This window comes from Macaca nemestrina, chromosome 9, assembly GCF_043159975.1.
Source record: "Macaca nemestrina isolate mMacNem1 chromosome 9, mMacNem.hap1, whole genome shotgun sequence".
Taxonomy (NCBI): Eukaryota; Metazoa; Chordata; class Mammalia; order Primates; family Cercopithecidae; genus Macaca; species Macaca nemestrina.
In genome coordinates this window covers 113954552-113971149 of record NC_092133.1, presented here as the reverse complement: position 1 = coordinate 113971149, position 16598 = coordinate 113954552, and the positions used below count along the sequence as shown (strand labels likewise).

The window sequence follows — 16598 nt, the reverse complement described above, 5'->3', positions numbered from 1 at the left end:
GTGCAGTAACATGTCCCTGACGAAGGTGCTAGAACCTCTCACTGTAAGTCAGGGCATCTCTGAACAACATCCTTCCTGCAACTGCACTTCTGAGGGAAAAAAGCTGGGTCGCAAACCCCTAACCTCTGACTCACGCCAGCTATTCAAATGAGCCCACTCCTTTTACTGATTAACATGGCAAGGACACACTGACGCCTTCTAATCAATGTAAAGGCAAGAAGCCACACTGGGTGGCCCTTAGTCAGCGGCAGACTCCCTACAGGGCCATACGCTGACGCTCCTCCCACGCTAGGGTCCCACTGATAGAGGACCCTGTCCCGCCACAGCAGTGATCACCCCGGGAGCATCCCAGGGCCTACTGGAAGCCACCCCTGAGGGTGTCTTCATAGGCAGGGACAGGAAGCACTAGAGATATGGGTCCCGGTGACTGCACGCAGCGCAGACACTGTTCCCTCCCACAACGTGAGGCCCTTCCCACCTGATGGCTGGGTAGCCGGGCTGGCCTCGGCTTCTGATGCCTCATCTGTACTGCAGGGACGGACTAAGCCTTCCTTTTTGTATTCTGGGAGGAATTAAATGAGATGATACATTCAGAGTGGTTAGCACCGTGCCTGACACGTAAGAAGCCCTTGTTTCATTTAGTATTAACTCAATTAAAATACATTCTCAATGGAGCAGCTTATCTTGAAGCTCTGTTTGCTTGATCTCCTGGGGAAGGGGGTGCGGGTGGCACACAGCAAAGGGTGAAGAACCAAGTGCCTGTCTGAAGGTGATGATTATTTCGGATCGGCATTGTCTTTGTCTAAGTTGTAATCAACGGGCCTTCACAATGCCAGGAAAGAGTGACAGAGCCGACTGTCATCACGAGACGCTGTTCCCCCTCGGGATGGCTGGTCTCTGACGAAGAAGCTACACCCATTTCCACAATATGGATGTAGAACAAACCAGTATTTCATTTATTAAAACAAGGCAGGAAGAGAAGCTCTAATCCATTCTCTCTCATGCGTATCTAATAGGTAAGGCAGATTATTTCAGTATTTTCATATTTTCTCTTTAATAAGGGCATGTCAGATTTTTACCACGTACACCAGTGTGAACCCCACAGTGCCATCACTGACACACAGAAAGACCAGCCTCGCTTCTCATTTGCCTTTTTCTAGCACCACTCTCGCTTTCATTTGTTTATTCGTTTATTCAACAAATATTTATGGAGTATCTGCGGTGCCTCTGACCCACGGTTCTCCAGAAGCCAAGATGAGGGCTATGAGAGGCAGAAAAGGCGGTCACTATGCGTGGGTTCCTGAGAGCCTGAAGGACCCTGCAGCTGGGTCTCTGGTGATGACACCCTAGGGAGGCTGCCTAAAGGCCCCCAGGCCCCACAGCTGGTGCACAGCAGCCCGCCAGTGACACCCCCAGTCCACGCCCCGTCCTTTATCGAGAAGGCAGAGGCACAGTCATCTTTGAGGCAAAGGGGCTGGACTGGAAGACCCACTCGGGTCTCTTTTGGACCCCGTCTCACATTCCCACCCTCAGTGTCTCTCCGTGGGGCATTTCCTAGCTCTCGGACTCATCCAGTTCTCTAGCTGAAGGCAGAATTCCACATGAACAACTCTCCTCTTGGGGATGGCATAACCACCAAGACACATGAGGCCCTCGGCGGTGCTGCCGCTGGATCTTCCTTGTCATTCCAGAAGCTTGTGCCTCCGCACCACTGCACTTCCAGAAGCCTCGTGTTCAAGGGCCACAACCTGCCTTTTAGTGGGGAAACTGGTGCTGGTAAAAGCCACATGGGGCGCACGCGGGAGAGAGGACCAGTTTCCAGGCCTTTCTGGAAGTTTCCACACTTACGAACGAGACCAAGGAGAAGGGCATACAGAAGACAGTGGGGGAAGAGGCGGCCTCTTCCTGGTGTTCATGAGCATGCCAGCCCTCAAGAGAGACAGGCAAACCCCATAACAAGGTCAAAATACCAACGGCTAATGCTTAGGATGGGAAACAAGCGGTGAAAAGGCAAATCGTGTCTGTGGATTTATAAGTTTGTAAAAGAAAGAGGAACATAAACAGATGTTAAACTTGAAGCATTCTCTGTTTTTGGAAAATCCTTATAAGCAGGATATGATTTAAGAGAAGCTTTAAAAGACCCTGAAAATGAACTGTTTACCATATCCAGTAGCACTATCTAGAATGGATGTTTACTGATCAAATAGAAACCTCCCAAGATGAGGGCCCCAGACCACCACATCAGAGACTCTCCCTAGGTTGCTAAGTCTCTCATTAGTTACGACTGCCGCTGATGACAGGAGATAATTACAAGTTATTCTCATGGGTAACTAACAAAAAAATCTTACCCGAATTCCTGGGGCTATGCAGAGAAGAGCCAATTATGGTATAACTTTCAGCTTCAAACCTCTGCTATGTTAAGAGTATTTTACAGCTTCCTCTGATTATAATATTTCAAAGGAAACACATTAAGGAAACCCTGAGTGCCTGATAACAGCCTTTTACATATTTTAATGATCGTTAAGTATTATTTAGTTTTGGCTACTTGTATTTTAAGCATGCAGTTTCCTCCATGTGCAGATAACACAGTTTTTCCTCTTTGCCCACTTCCTCTTAATCTGTGTGTGTGTGTGTGTGTGTGTGTGTGTGTGTGTGTCAGCAGGCAAGTTTTGGACATGGCCTGTGGGTCTTTTCCTGGACCACGTAAGTGACTTTCATGCAAAGCCTGCAGCCAGTTTCATCACTACACTCTGTTAACTGAGACCATTTAGGAGTGGGCTAGCATCTAGATGAGCTCTCCGCGGAGTCAATGACTTAAAAAGGGGAAAATGCCAAGTCTTTAGTGTTACTTGTCAAATGGTCTGTGAAGAGAACATGTTTTGGGGTTCACAGGCAGTCCCTGTGGCCTGCAAACTGTCCTCACCCGCAGCCCCTGCAGTGGGGAAAGCTCAGGCATCCATGCCTGGTCATTCCCTCCTCCCCATCCAACCTCCCACTCCCTTGTCCAGCCCCTCCCCTCTGATCGGAGGGGGCAGACACCCTGACCCAGACTCAAGCATCCACTGGCTGTCTAAAACTCAATTTTTTCAAAAGTTTCAACTAAGAGATGTGGGCAGTTGTCAGCAGTGGGTTCTGAAGCTAAGCCGTCAAGAGGAGCAAGGGTGGAGTCTAAGTCTCCGCCAGCCAGAGGTAGGGGGAAGCAGAAGCTGTCAAGGAAGGGAAGAGGAGCATAAACAAGTACCCGGAGACGCAGAGATGGGTGGCAATGGGGGACAGAGATGAATGAGTCCCCAGGGGAACAACCCACAGTCCAGGGGGACGCCTTCTCATTCCACGTCTAATGAGGCCAGCCAGTCTTTCTCCATTTCCTATGAATGGTCCTGAATCTCTCCATGAATCCTTACAACGACCCCTCCCTTTCCTTTCAGGTAGGTTCCACTTCCTACCTTCCAAAGGATCTACCAAGGAGGGAAACTCTACTGCTAGGAAGTCTTCAGCCCAGGGGCAAGGAAGGCCCCTGAGCCAGGAGTCCCACAGTCAGGCTTCACAGTCCATCTGCTGTGCTTTAAACGCTGGTAAAGTTACCAGTCATACGAACAATGGCCCAACACATTAACATGTAGCTTCCAAAAACAATTACTGTCTACTCATCAATTTAGATAAACTATGTACAAGGAGAACCAACTCTTGGTCCTTCTCCACTACTTACACCTAAGAGATTTTTAGCAAGTTCACATGCTCCTTTGCTTTCCTTCACAACAGAATTGTCATTCTTCTCCTGTCCTAGATGCTCACTACTACTTGATCTGCTAATAGTGAAAGCTCAAAGCAACAGCCACCTCAGCACATTAGGAAACAAGTATCCTGAATGCTCGAAAATCTCATCAAAGCTTCATATTTGTGTTTTTTTTTCTTTTTCTTTTTTTTTTTTAAGTTTTACTAGATGTCCCTCGAGTAGAAAGGGAAAAAGACAAAAAAAAGTTTTACTAGATAGAGCTGGTCCTTAAATCAGAAACTCTGTTCTAAACTAATACTAATCATTAGAGGGTAAGGAACAGTCCTGACCATTCTCACCAGACAATGCTGATATTCCAGCTAAGCCCCAGATGATGGATAATCCTGCCTTCCATGTATGCTCCCTTTACAACGTCCACAGAAAAGCAGTGTTATGTGCATTATCTCGTGTAGACAGGTCAGGATGCAGTCTTTATAGGCCTCTCCAGACAGGAAGGGGACACAGCTGGGCTCTGGGAGCTGTCACACGTCCATGCATGCCAGGGAGAGGGTGGAGGACAAGGGACTGAGAAAAGACCATCCAGTGATGGTAACCCCAGGAGCTCACAGAATCAAGTGCTCCTTTCAAACAAAAACAGGCCTTACCTGGGGAGAGCTCAGCCAGGCCCAGCGCTGCTGCAGGGAGGCAGCCCCAAGGCTTCTGGCAGCCCGGGGTGGGTGGGGGAGTCATGGCCCAAGCTGGGCTCCCTCCACTGCTGCACTGAGTGGCCATTGATGGCCAGTGACATCCTCTGGACTTTGTGTTTGCTATGGTTTAAATGTTTATTCCATCTAAAACTCCTGTTGAAATTTAATTGCCATTGTAACAGTATTAAGAGGCGGGGCCTTTAAGAGGAGATGAGGTCATGAGAGTTCCACCCTCCTGGGTGGGACTGGTGCCCTTATAAAAGGATGAGTTCAGCCCTCTCTTGTTTGATCTCACTCTCACTCTCTCACCTTCCACCATGAGATGACACAGCAAGAAGGTCCTCATGAGATACCAGCACCTTGACCTTGGACTTCCCAGCCTCTAGAACAGTGAACTGATAAATTTCCATTCGTCATAAATTACCTGGCCTGTTAACAGCAGCACACATTGGATGAACGCAATGTTCTTCAGTTATAAGACAATAACCTTGCCAAAATGCCTAGGTCGCCACTATCCTGTCAGAATAAAACAAATTTTCAATCAGGCCCTGTGGCCTTCCAAACGACCTTGACCTCCATCTTTCCCAGGACATCAGTGGGGTGCTGAGGACTGGCCCAAAGTGTGGGGACACACTTTAAGGCAGCCCTCAACCAAGAAACTGCAGAAGAGGAACCCTCGTGACCCTTCCCAACCACACTGATGGTTTCAAGTTGGACAGGGCTATCCTGGGCTCCAGGCACCCCCCGGACCGGGAGGCCAGCCCAGCAGAGGTCACTGTGTGGGATGGAGGAGGCAGCAAGACCACAGCTGTGCTTTTGAGTAACCAAAGACTGGGATCTGACAGCACCATTTATCCATCAGATTCAGAATTCACATAAGCCATAGTAGTATTGGCTTCTCTTATTATTATTTTTTTTTAAATTTAAGCTGTTTACTATTGACACCTATTTACTTCTTCCCAAAGCACTTTGTTTCTGATGGGGAAAAACAATTCTCCTTCATGCCTACCTTTCTGTTTCCCTCCAATTTTCAGTTCTCTATTGGGCACCTAAAAAATAAAGTCTTTCATTTCAACCCAGGGAACCTCGCAGCCAGTCTCTGAGGCTTGGGGCACTGGGAGGGATGTTTGCAAACATGTATGCATTTGCTGTTTCCACCCTAGGACCAACCTTCAATCCAAAAGCTACTCTACATCACCTAAGTGAATTGGCCAGTCTCAGCAACATGGACAAGAGGCCAGATCTGTCAAGAACTCTGTCATCTGTATGAAAACATCCCAGGGCTACACAAAGCCACTTATCTGAGCCCTTCACTCAGGACGGAAAGAAAGGCAGCTTGCAGATCTGATTATGCCACAGTCCTCAGGAACCTGTTACCACACAAGGGGCTAGAAAGTCCTAAGCGAGTTGTGGATGAGGTTGGCAGCCACACTGCCCACACAGAATTCTAAAGGGGTTCTCCTGCCTCCCACCGTGGGACTCAACTCTGATCCAGCCCCTCAAATTTGAGGGAGACCCCACATAACCTACATGGTCCATCTGCGGGGATTCCACAGCCCTGTCTTTACTTCATTAGAAACCGACCATTCTGCTTTTCAACAGTTGCTACAATGGGGGAAAGAATAAATTGAACTCATGAGCATGTATTAAATAACCATATATGCCCAGTACTGTCAGACTCTGTACAAGAAACAAAAGAGATAGGAGACAAGGTACAATCTCAGTACCTTGAAATCCAGGTTGGAAGATACGGATATACTCAGCACAAAACTAAATGAAAAACAAACAAACAAACAAAAAAACAAGCACCAGTTTGTGTGGTAGTCATTAAGGTTATCTGAACCCTCAGCCAACTCACCCATAAGCTCCCTCTTCCAGCTCCATGCTGGAAAATGGTGGTCAAGAAAGTGAAGGCCTTGACAGTAGTCGACTGAAGTGTGAGTTCTAAAGCGCAAGGCGAAACAGAAACAGCTTCCAGCTCCTTCTTCATTGTGACTTTTCCCCCTGAGCCTGGCTCCATCAGTGCTAACTCCTCTGGCCCCTCGCTGGAGAAGCAATCTGACTTGGCAACTTAAACCTGCTTTCACTACGCTGGGCAAAAATGAGGGCTCTCACCTTTGCTTTTCTCCAATAATGTGTTAAGTGCTCTGACTCTAAAAACAAAATCCTTCCGATTTTTGCCTGAAAACTGTCAACCGACAAGGAAGGTCCTTTCTCTGCAAGGGTGACCTTTAACCATGGGAGGCGAGTTCATTCCCATCAGACTTGCCCATTTGGTGTGTTTGTTTCTCTTAAAGAAAGGTCCTTGATTCTGTCTATGTCCTTCGTCCATATCTAACTGCTGACATGCAGTTACATAACACACTCTGTAGACTCACAGCTCTTCCCCCCCAATCTGTGCCTGGTCCCAGTGCGGCACTAAAGGCAAATGCAATGTCAGGAAGGGATGACAAAGGTTTCCTCCAGGTGGAAACTGCCTGGGAGAGGGCTTCAGGGCTCCTGTCCCAGCCTGGCTCTGTGGCAAGCTGCCGAAATTCTTTTTTTTTTTTTTTTACCATCCTGTTCCCCTAGCCAACCCGCCCTCTCTTTTTGTTGTAAGGAAACACCCACAGATGCAGCTGTATTCAGATGGGATCCCACATTAGGGCCAGAGTGTGTGCAAGGAAAAGATAGGTCAGAAGCCAAAGGAATGATATGAATATACCAGAAGAAAGGTTTTGTCTTACAAACTGAGGGGAATACAGACCCCTTTTCAACTCTCTGTAACCTGCAAAATGTTGAATTGTGTCAATAAGAAAGCCAAATACACTGTGAATGGGTGCGTGGTTGTGAACTAGCTTTTGTGAAGTTCTAAAATGACTCCTAACTGAGGCAAGATGAAGAGATTACAAGGGAACCAAGCAGCAGAGTCCTAACACATGGCATTTAGCATGATAGAACGTGTTTACTCACTGCTATTTATTGAAGGCCCATTATGGCAAAGCCCTGTGCTAAGTACTGCTGGAACACCCTGAATATCTCAGTGGAAACAAGTGATCTTGGGCTGGGCGTGGTGGCTCATGCCTCTAATCCCAGTGCTCTGGGAGACTGAGGTGGGAGGATTGCATGAGGCCAGGAGTTAGAGATCAGCCTGGGCAACACAGTGAGACTCTGTCTCTACAAAAAATAAAAATTAGCCAGGTGTGGTTGTGTGCACCTGGCCCAGCTATTCGAGAGGCTGAGGTGGGAGAATCACTTGAGCCCAGGAGGCCAAGGCTACAGTGAGTTATGACTGCACCACTGCACTCCAGCCTGGGCAACACAGTGAGACCTTGTCTCTAAAAAAAACAAAAAGTGGCCAGGCACGGTGGCTTACTAATCCCAGCACTTTGGGAGGCCGAGGCAGGCAGATCATGAGGTCAGGAGTTCGAGACCAGCCTGACTAACATGGTGAAACCCTGTCTCTACTAAAAATAGAAAAATTAGCCAGGCGTTGTGGCGCATGCCTATAATCCCAGCTACTCAGAAGGCTGAGGCAGGAGAATCACTCGAACCCTGGAGGTGGTTGCAGTGAGCTGAGATTGTGCCACTGCACTCCAACCTGGGCAACAGAGCAAGACTCCGTCTCAAAAACAAAACAAAACAAAACAAAAAACAAAAGAAAGTGTTCTTGTGTCTAATACCATTTATCCCTCATTGGCCCCGGCCAAACACAGAGTTGAAAGAGTTTGCCTACACATCACCCACTGCTAACTCCTGAGTCAAAAGAGAATGGTGGGTTCACAGTGAAACTTACCCTGCCTCTGAGGTTCTGGAAGCAGAAGTGCTCTGGGGCTCCCCAGGGCCTCTCGGTGTGCTGCGGCGGCTTTCGGAGTCACTCACGTGTCCTTTCCCCGCAGACGTCTTACGATGTGCGAGGGCCGCAGGGCCATCCTCATGCCCATTCTGCAGGCCCTGGCCTGCTCGTGTCCCAGTCCTCGCTGCCTGGCGCCCCTTGGGGTTATCCTCGCGCGGTGCCGGGAGGTCTCTCGACGGTTTGTATCCATGAGAGATCAGGAGGTCTTCTACACTGTACATGATGCCCAGGCTTCAGCAGAGCTCAACCGCTGGAACCATGGTGGTGGCAGGACCCAGCACTGCGGAACAACAGAGAGCTCTATTTGTGACCAGGTCTCCCTGGGGGTCAGTCTTACACCTCCTCGTCCCGTGGTCCCCCCACCAAACCAGACCACGGTGATGGACACAACACAGAACCTGCACAGAAAGAGGAGACACAGGGATGGCTCTGCCTGAAACTGCTCTCCATTCTATTCATGTAGAAAGTGGGTGTGGCTCTGGCTCTAGAGGACGTCGTGGAACCCTGAGGACCTCACCCTTCGATGGCTGCCTCTGGTAGAAGAGCGTGTGGCACGGCGCTTAAGCAGTGACATCAACACTGTCCACCTTCCCCTTGTCCCACTCACAAAGAGCAGGCGGAAGGAGTGTGGACCAAAAAAATACAGATCTGGGAGCTGCAATGACTCCTTCATGTTTCTAAAAAGAGAAACTACCAATATCCAGCTTAATCTCAGGACATGCCCCTGCTTTCATCCTGTAGACATACCTTTGCTCTACGAGAGAGTGAGATCTTTAATCAACACAGTCATGATACGCTTCAGAGGAAGCGACTGAAGCAGCAACTGCCAGGGCAGCCCCTCCATGGCAGTTAACTAGCAACCAAAAATAGATTTTAATTCTTTGGGTTCATGATGAGAAAACAAACAACACACTGATCAATCATACACACCCAACTCACTATACAATACCAAAGTTCTCTTTTCCTTATGAAAGTTTTTTTGTTTTTTTTGTTTTTTTTTTTTTGAGATAGAGTTTCACTCTTGTTGCCCAGGCTGGAGTGCAGTGGCATGATCTCGACACCCTGCAACTTCCGTCTCCTGGGTTCAAGCGATTCTCCTGCCTCAGCCTCTCGAGTAGCTGGGAATACAGGCATGCGCCACCACGCCTGGCTAATTTTTTGTATTTTTCGTAGAGACAGGGTTTCACCCTGTTGGCCAGGCTGGTCTCGAACTCCTGAACTTAGGTAATCCACCCACCTCTGCCTTCCAAAGTGCTGGGATTACAGGCATGAGCCACCACACCCGGCCTCCTTATTAAACTTTTATGAATCAAATTTCTTTCTAGTAGATCTTGGGGAAAAGTTTTTGCATCTCTCAGCCAAGGATGTCCACACCCAAATCCTGCTATAGTACCTGAATCAACAGCAGCAACTTCCTCCAGTGTAAGCTGCACAAAACGAGAGTGCCCACAAAGAATGAAAATGGGCAGAAACCTACCTGAAAGCAAAAGAGGCAGAGCCGCCCTGTTTATTCCTACATGAGGACATCCTTCTTCCTAAGTCTTCCCTTTGATGATAAGGCGTAAGACAGATTGGTCAGCCGGATCCACCCACCACTGCTTCCACGAGGGCTGATGGTAATGCTGGCCTGGGTGAGAGGCACACAAAAGCCACAAAAGCCAGCCCCACCAGAAAAGCTCAGCCAGCTCCAGCCCCACTTTGCTGGTGGACGGAAATAGAGTTGCTGCAGCCATGGCGAACAATGGCCAGGAAACGCCTGCTGGTCCATGCGCAGGTGAAAGGAAGATGCCTGCAGCATGTGCTTCCTGTCACTGGGAGCTCTTACTTGGGTCCGTTGCACAATTCTGCTGTGCCTGTCCTCACTCTTCATCACCTGCTAGATTACAGTAGGGAAAGTCTCGCCTGTCAGCATGGAGAGTACCAAACTTTGGAAGTTGATAATTTTCCATTATGTCCCTATATTTTATGGAAGCTGACAAGCTCTGGCAGCTACTGTACTAGTAGAAAAATCTCCATAGCAACTCTGCCACTCCTGACACTCCTACTGCATGTCTTTCGGGGAGTTGTACAACTTGGGTCATTTGCTTCAACAGACAAGGAAGGACCAGAGAAGCAAGAGTTTGTTCTTCGACTCAACAGAGCAAGTTCCACCATGTCAGGGATTATAGAGGAATGAGATCCCATCACAAGCAAAGGGCTTCAGGAACACAGAGTCAGGCTTTAGGGCAGGGTCTTTGGTTTGTTTGACACTTTATCCCCAGCAACTTGCACACAGTATGCACTCAATAAATACTTGCTGAGAAAATGCACAAATGAGAGACAGAACTGTTTGAGCTAGGTTTTGAAGAATGGTTAGGAGTTCATTAGGCAAAGAGCATGTGTATGTGTATGAGAAGGGGAACTGGCATTTAAAATAGATTATGAGTAGAATTATCCCAAGGGTAAAGAAATGAGGCTGGGCACAGTGGTTCACGCCTGTAATCCCAGCACTTTAGGAGGCTAGGTGGGTGAATCACTTGAGGCCAGGAGTTTGAGACAAGCCTGGACAACATGGTGAGACCCTGTCTCTACTAAAAATACAAAAATTAGCCAGGCATGATGGCAAACACCGGTAATCCCAGCTACTCAAGAGCCTGAAGGAGGACAATCGCTTGAACCCAGAAGGCAGAGGTGGCCATGAGCCGAGATCATGCCACTGTACTCCAGCTTGAGTGACAAAGCAAGATGCTGTCAGAAAGAAAGAAAGGAAGAAAGAGAGAGAGAGAGAAAGAGAAAGAAAAAAGAAAGGAAGGAAGGAAGGAAGGAAGGAAGGAAGGAAGGAAGGAAGGAAGGAAGGAAGGAAGGAAGGAAGGAAGGAAGGAAAAGAAATGGCTTAGTAACAGAATCCTGGCAGCCTAGAACAAAGTCCCCAGGCTCACTGGTTCAACATCACACACAGGGTCAGCATCACAGTTAAAGTTAGCATTAGGTCTCACGACACTCAGTTTCTCTCTCTTACTATGCTGGGCTCTTTAAAATAAAAGCAAATTGCACTGTACTCCAAGTGGCCACCAAACACACTGAGGACTGCGCACACAGCTGGTTGTGCTACAGTCCATTTGTCAGAATGGCAGAGAAGACATAATCCTCACAAAACACAGATGTGGGGCATTTTCTTCCTGGGGCTGGATAGGTTGGTCCAATATGGCTATGTGTTTGCATGGTAATTATATTTAGTAAGAATATCTTTCAATCGTAGTTAATGGATTCTTCCCTCCCCCGCAGCCCAATAAACTCTTCCTCTACAAACTCCAAGGAAAAACCTGAACTATTAACCCAGGATTGCAGCACACATGAAATCTAATAACATCAACTATTAATGACCATCTGTAATGTGCTAGATTCTGTACTGGCACACTTTCATTCATTCTATGCTTCCAGCAAACTTCTCGATGTAGACAGAAACTTCTCCATTTTCACAAGAAAACTGAGGCTGACAGTCCAAGGTTACACAGCTTGTGTTAGATCCAAGGTTTGAACTAGATCTGTCTAGCTTCAAAGTTCAGGCTACTAATTTAGGTTCACCCATCTATATTTTCTTCCTTAACATCAAAAAAGTTTCCTAATTTACCAAATAATCCATGAACATAAATAAGGAAAGATACAAGGCATAGTGGCATTAAAATTAAAAACCATGTATTTAAAAGGAAAAAAATTATCCTTTATTCTCTAGGAGCAGGATGACTCTTCTAGATGACTCTTCTCACACACCACACACGCATGCACATACATGCGCGCACGCACACACACACACGAATTGATGCCTCACTTGACTATAACGTCTTGATGGCAATGCTGGTGTTAATGTTTAAATGCTCAGTAATGTGATTCGTTCTCGAATACACCATGCAATTGCCTTGTGACCTTAACAGACCTCTTTCATCATTTGGGGTTTTGAGCTTTTCATAAATAACATGGGGCTATCATAAAGCATGCTGTATGAAACTGAAATGCACATATAATAAGTGGGAGATGAGTAACTTTAAAAAAATAAATTCTTAAAGAAAAAAAGTCCTATATAGAAATAGCCATTCTTATCTGCAACATTAATAGAATTTGGACTTAATTTGAGTAGACAACAGCAAACCACAAATGGGTTTGGGCAAGGGAAATCTGGCAGGAAAGCAGAGGACTAAAGTGGATAGAGCGAGAACAGATGGGGGACCTGTAGTTACAAGTCCTTTCTATTGTAACATGCACAGGGGGCTGGCAAAGGGGATAAGAAAAAAAAGGAATAATAAGAGTAATTTTCAGGAGAAGAAGTACAATGGATTTTACCCTCAGTGACGAGGATAATGATCATTCCATTAATAGAAATATAGAAACTGGAAATAATTGTTGGTTTGAGAAGATGACAGCTCATTTGATTTTGATTTAACCAACCTAGTCTCACAAAATTCTCTTTTCCCCAAATCATCATCAAATGGATTTTCATCAAAGATTAATTATGTGTCCTTCCAAAGAACCCGAATAAGACCACTTGTGCAGCGATCTTATTGCATGGCACCTTTTCAAAGTTCTTTAAATATTAGCTCTATGGTGTCTATTCAAATGGAAGGGATTATAAAATTAGGAAGTTGCTGTTAATCATCCACTGACATTGAGCATAGGGCTGGGTTACCTCCCGCTTTGCTGTTGGGATGAGTGTCTGTTTCTCAATGGTGCAAGGTATTTATCTGTGAGCTAAATCAAGCCTGAGTCACTGCACAGGAGGAAAGGAGAGAACCCTTTGGGTCTCAGTCTTCTCCTGAAAGAGTAAAATGAGAAGGCTGAACTAGAGGTTCTTTAGAGTCCTTCTAGCTCTAGGGAGCAGCCCCCTTTCTCTAGCCTATTCTCGCCTGTGATGAGCAGCAGGCATCGAAGTCAGCTGCCCCAGGAAAAAAGAGTACAGCTTGTGGCCATGACACAGGCAGGGCTAAATAGGTCATCTGAAGACAGAACCTCTGACCTTGGCCTTATTAGCACCTATGCAGAGGCCACCCAAAAGAGCAGAGATAAATGGCCACCCACTGAGGAAAGGAGTGGGTTGGGGTAGGCAGGCCAGAAGCGAAACATCCAGCAATTCTCCATCCCAGAGTGCAGGTGCTTCACACTTACGCCAATGTAAATTCATCAGGGCACTTGTTTTACATTGGAAGTGCCAGGCACTGGGCTGAAGAATATAAAGACAAATAAGACCCCATCAGCACCCTCCCTTGCAATGCTATGGTCTACATGGTATTATTTCAATTATGGATTCTCTCATCACTAAAGGTTGAGACTGGCGAATGAATGCCATTTAACAGGTACCATCTTCTCCCTTTCCATTTATAAAAATAAACATTTTAATTCTCATATTTACAGTTACAACGCTCAAGACAGTGAAAGGAAACAAAACATTAAGGAACTCATTAAATCAACCAGAGCTTTTTTTCCTTTTTAAAATTGGCCTAGAACACAAACTAAAAATTAACTTTAAAAAGAGAGACAAACATACTATTAAAAAGATGAAAAGCATGGTCATCCTCACCTGTAATCAAAGAAATGCAAATTAAACCAAAATGCCATTATTCACTTATGAGATTAAAGCTTTTAAAAAGCAATGCTTGTTGTTGGTAAGGGCATGAGGAGCTACAAGGGTTCTCCTGTTTGTGTGTGTATAAATGGGGGGGGTGGGGGGTGCAGGCTATATGTAAATGAAAATGAGTATTTCCCTTCTTAAAAGTGATCAGCTAGATTTGCTGGCTCACACCTTTGATCTCAGCACTTTGGGAGGCTGAGGCAGGCGTATCACTTGAGGTCAGGAGTTCGAGACCAGCCTGGCCAACATGGTGAAACCCCATCTCTACTAAAAATACAAAAAATTAGCCATGCATGGTGGCGCTCACCTGTGGTCCTAGGTACCTAGCAGGCTGAGGAGGCAGGATCCTTTGAACCCGAGGCAGAAATTGCAGTGAGCGGAGATTGTGCCACCACACTCCAGCCTGGGTGACAGAGCAGATACTCTGTCTCAAAAAAAAAAAAAAAAGAAAAAAATTATTAATATGTAACAAAATCTTTAAACATCTGAAACCCTATGAAATAATCTCACTTCTTATGATTCATCCCAATGAAATAATCAGAGATACACATAGTTTTATATAAGGATGTTTATCCAAGTTTTAATTATAATAACAAAATTAGACTAAATGTCTAATTTAGTAAAAAAAAAAAAAAGAAAAGAAAAGAAAAAAAACTTCTGGGCCAGGTGCAGTGGCTCACACTTGTAATCCCACCACTTTGGGAGGCTGAGGTGGGCAGATCACCCAAGGTCAGGAGTTCGAGACCAGCCTGGTCAATGCAGTTAAACTCCGTCTCTACCAGAAAGACAAGAAAACTTAGTCAGGTGTGGTGGCATGCACCTGTAGTCCCAGCTACTCGGGAGGCTGAGGTGGGAGAATTGCTTGAACTTGGGAGGCGGAGCTTGCAGTGAGCAGAGATCGTGCCATTGCACCTCACCCTGGGCGACAATCAGACTCCATCTCAGGAAAAAAAAAAAAAAAAAAAATTCTGGTGCATCCACATGGTGGACGATAATATGTATACACACGCATAAAATTCTGTTTTCAGGTATACAACAGCACAGGGAAATGCTTGTGATACCATACTAAATAATAAAGACAGGATACAGAACCCTATATTCAATGTCATACCAAATTTGTTTATATACATATGTACTTGAAAGGGGAAAAAACACTGAAAGGAAACATACCAAAATATCAGCAGAGGTATTGGACTCTGAGTTTATTTGTTTGTTTGTTTGTTTTGAGATGGAGTCTTGCTTTATCGCCCAGGCTGGAGTGCAGTGACGCTATCTCAGCTCACTGCAAGCTCCACCTCCTGGGTTCATGCCATTCTCCTACCTCAGCCTCCCTAGTAGCTGGGACTACAGGTGCCCGCCACCATGCCCAGCTAATTTTTTTTGTATTTTTATTAGAGACAGGGTTTTACCGTGTTAGCCAGGATGGTCTCAATCTCCTGACCTCGTGACCTGCCCACCTCGGCCTCCCAAAGTGCTGGGATTACAGGCGTGAGCCACCACGCTCGGCTGGACTCTGAGTTTTTAAAAACTTTCTTGATTTATACTTTACTGAATCTTATGATATTCTGTCATGAAATGTATTAGGTCCAATCATATGAAACTGTCATTTTGCATGTCAAAAATAGTCAAATATTGACAATTTCATATACTTACTATACTTAATATTAACTTCATATACTTAATATTAGCTTAAGTATATATAACAACATACATAATATACACATTATTATATAATGTTAATATAACAATATTGTTTCATCACCAATCATCATTATTCATAACTTAATATATTACCAACATATTACATAACTTAATTAAGTTATATATAACTATTTCATCATCAGAAAAACACTTTCATAAATGAAATGCTGCTTAGGTTAGATTAGGAAAATGCATCTTTAAAAATATGTAATTGGAAGACTCAATGACAATAAAAGAAACATTGAAGAAAAGAAAAGAATAAATGAATAGTAAATTACATAAGGCTCTAGTATATGGTACATGTGCCTTATCTGCCAGAGAGACTCTTAACCTGTTTTCAGGGAGCCAAAATCACATGTGCTGCTGAAGAAATCTAATACAAGGTTACAACCAGCATTGTAAAAAGGTATTAGACATTGTTACTCCTCTAAAAGAACTAAAGCTTTTCAGTTGTATTCACTGACATTCCATGCTTAAGATGTAATTGGTCCTTCAAATTGTTGGCAGTTCAGTGTAAATATCTTTTCAACTGACAACATTTAGGTCTAATGCTATGATTAATATATAACAAAGTACTTTCTTTAAACAAGAGGTAAATCACCAAGACATAAAACAAACCAGAATGTTTTGTTGCTAACTGACACGTAGGTTTTTAATGCTTTCCACAGATTTTTTCCTAAGGGTAGAATTGTGTATTTTCCTATGAACAATAGAATTGCTATTTCCCTTTCCAGTCTTAATTATTAAATAACGCAACAGTTCCAGTTGAAGTCCTGGGACACCAAGTTCTCACAGACTGCTGTTACCATGCCACACGTGTGATGACCAACTCTGCCAAGGCACTCAAGTTGTCAAAATCTCACAAGATGTAAAAAGTCATATTTAATCTGTGAAGTAATCATTTTAGGAGGACAACCTTAGCTTTCTTTAAGGTGACAAAAAAACAAATGAGTTGGAAAACTTGGGTTTAAGATCAAAAGGATCTCAGAACGTTAATCTCGCTGGGGTGGATTGGTATTAAGGCATTTGTTCAGAAAAAGA

At 45.1% G+C, this 16598-nt stretch overlaps 1 protein-coding gene across 3 annotated transcripts in view; it reads right to left on the bottom strand.

Moving 5' to 3' along the window:
• Positions 1 to 16598, bottom strand: part of JCAD (junctional cadherin 5 associated) — a 103726-nt gene that overhangs the window by 26189 nt on the left and 60939 nt on the right. For 2 of the 3 annotated variants that reach the window (XM_011738331.3, XM_011738330.2), the window contains exon 2: positions 8198 to 8537. In XM_011738331.3, the coding sequence (XP_011736633.2) occupies positions 8198 to 8478 (281 nt within the window). In that variant the 5' untranslated portion in view covers positions 8479 to 8537. Of the gene's footprint in view, positions 1 to 8197; positions 8538 to 14163; positions 14281 to 16598 lie in introns of all 3 variants that reach the window. The other variant, XM_071070286.1, reaches the window with a different exon arrangement.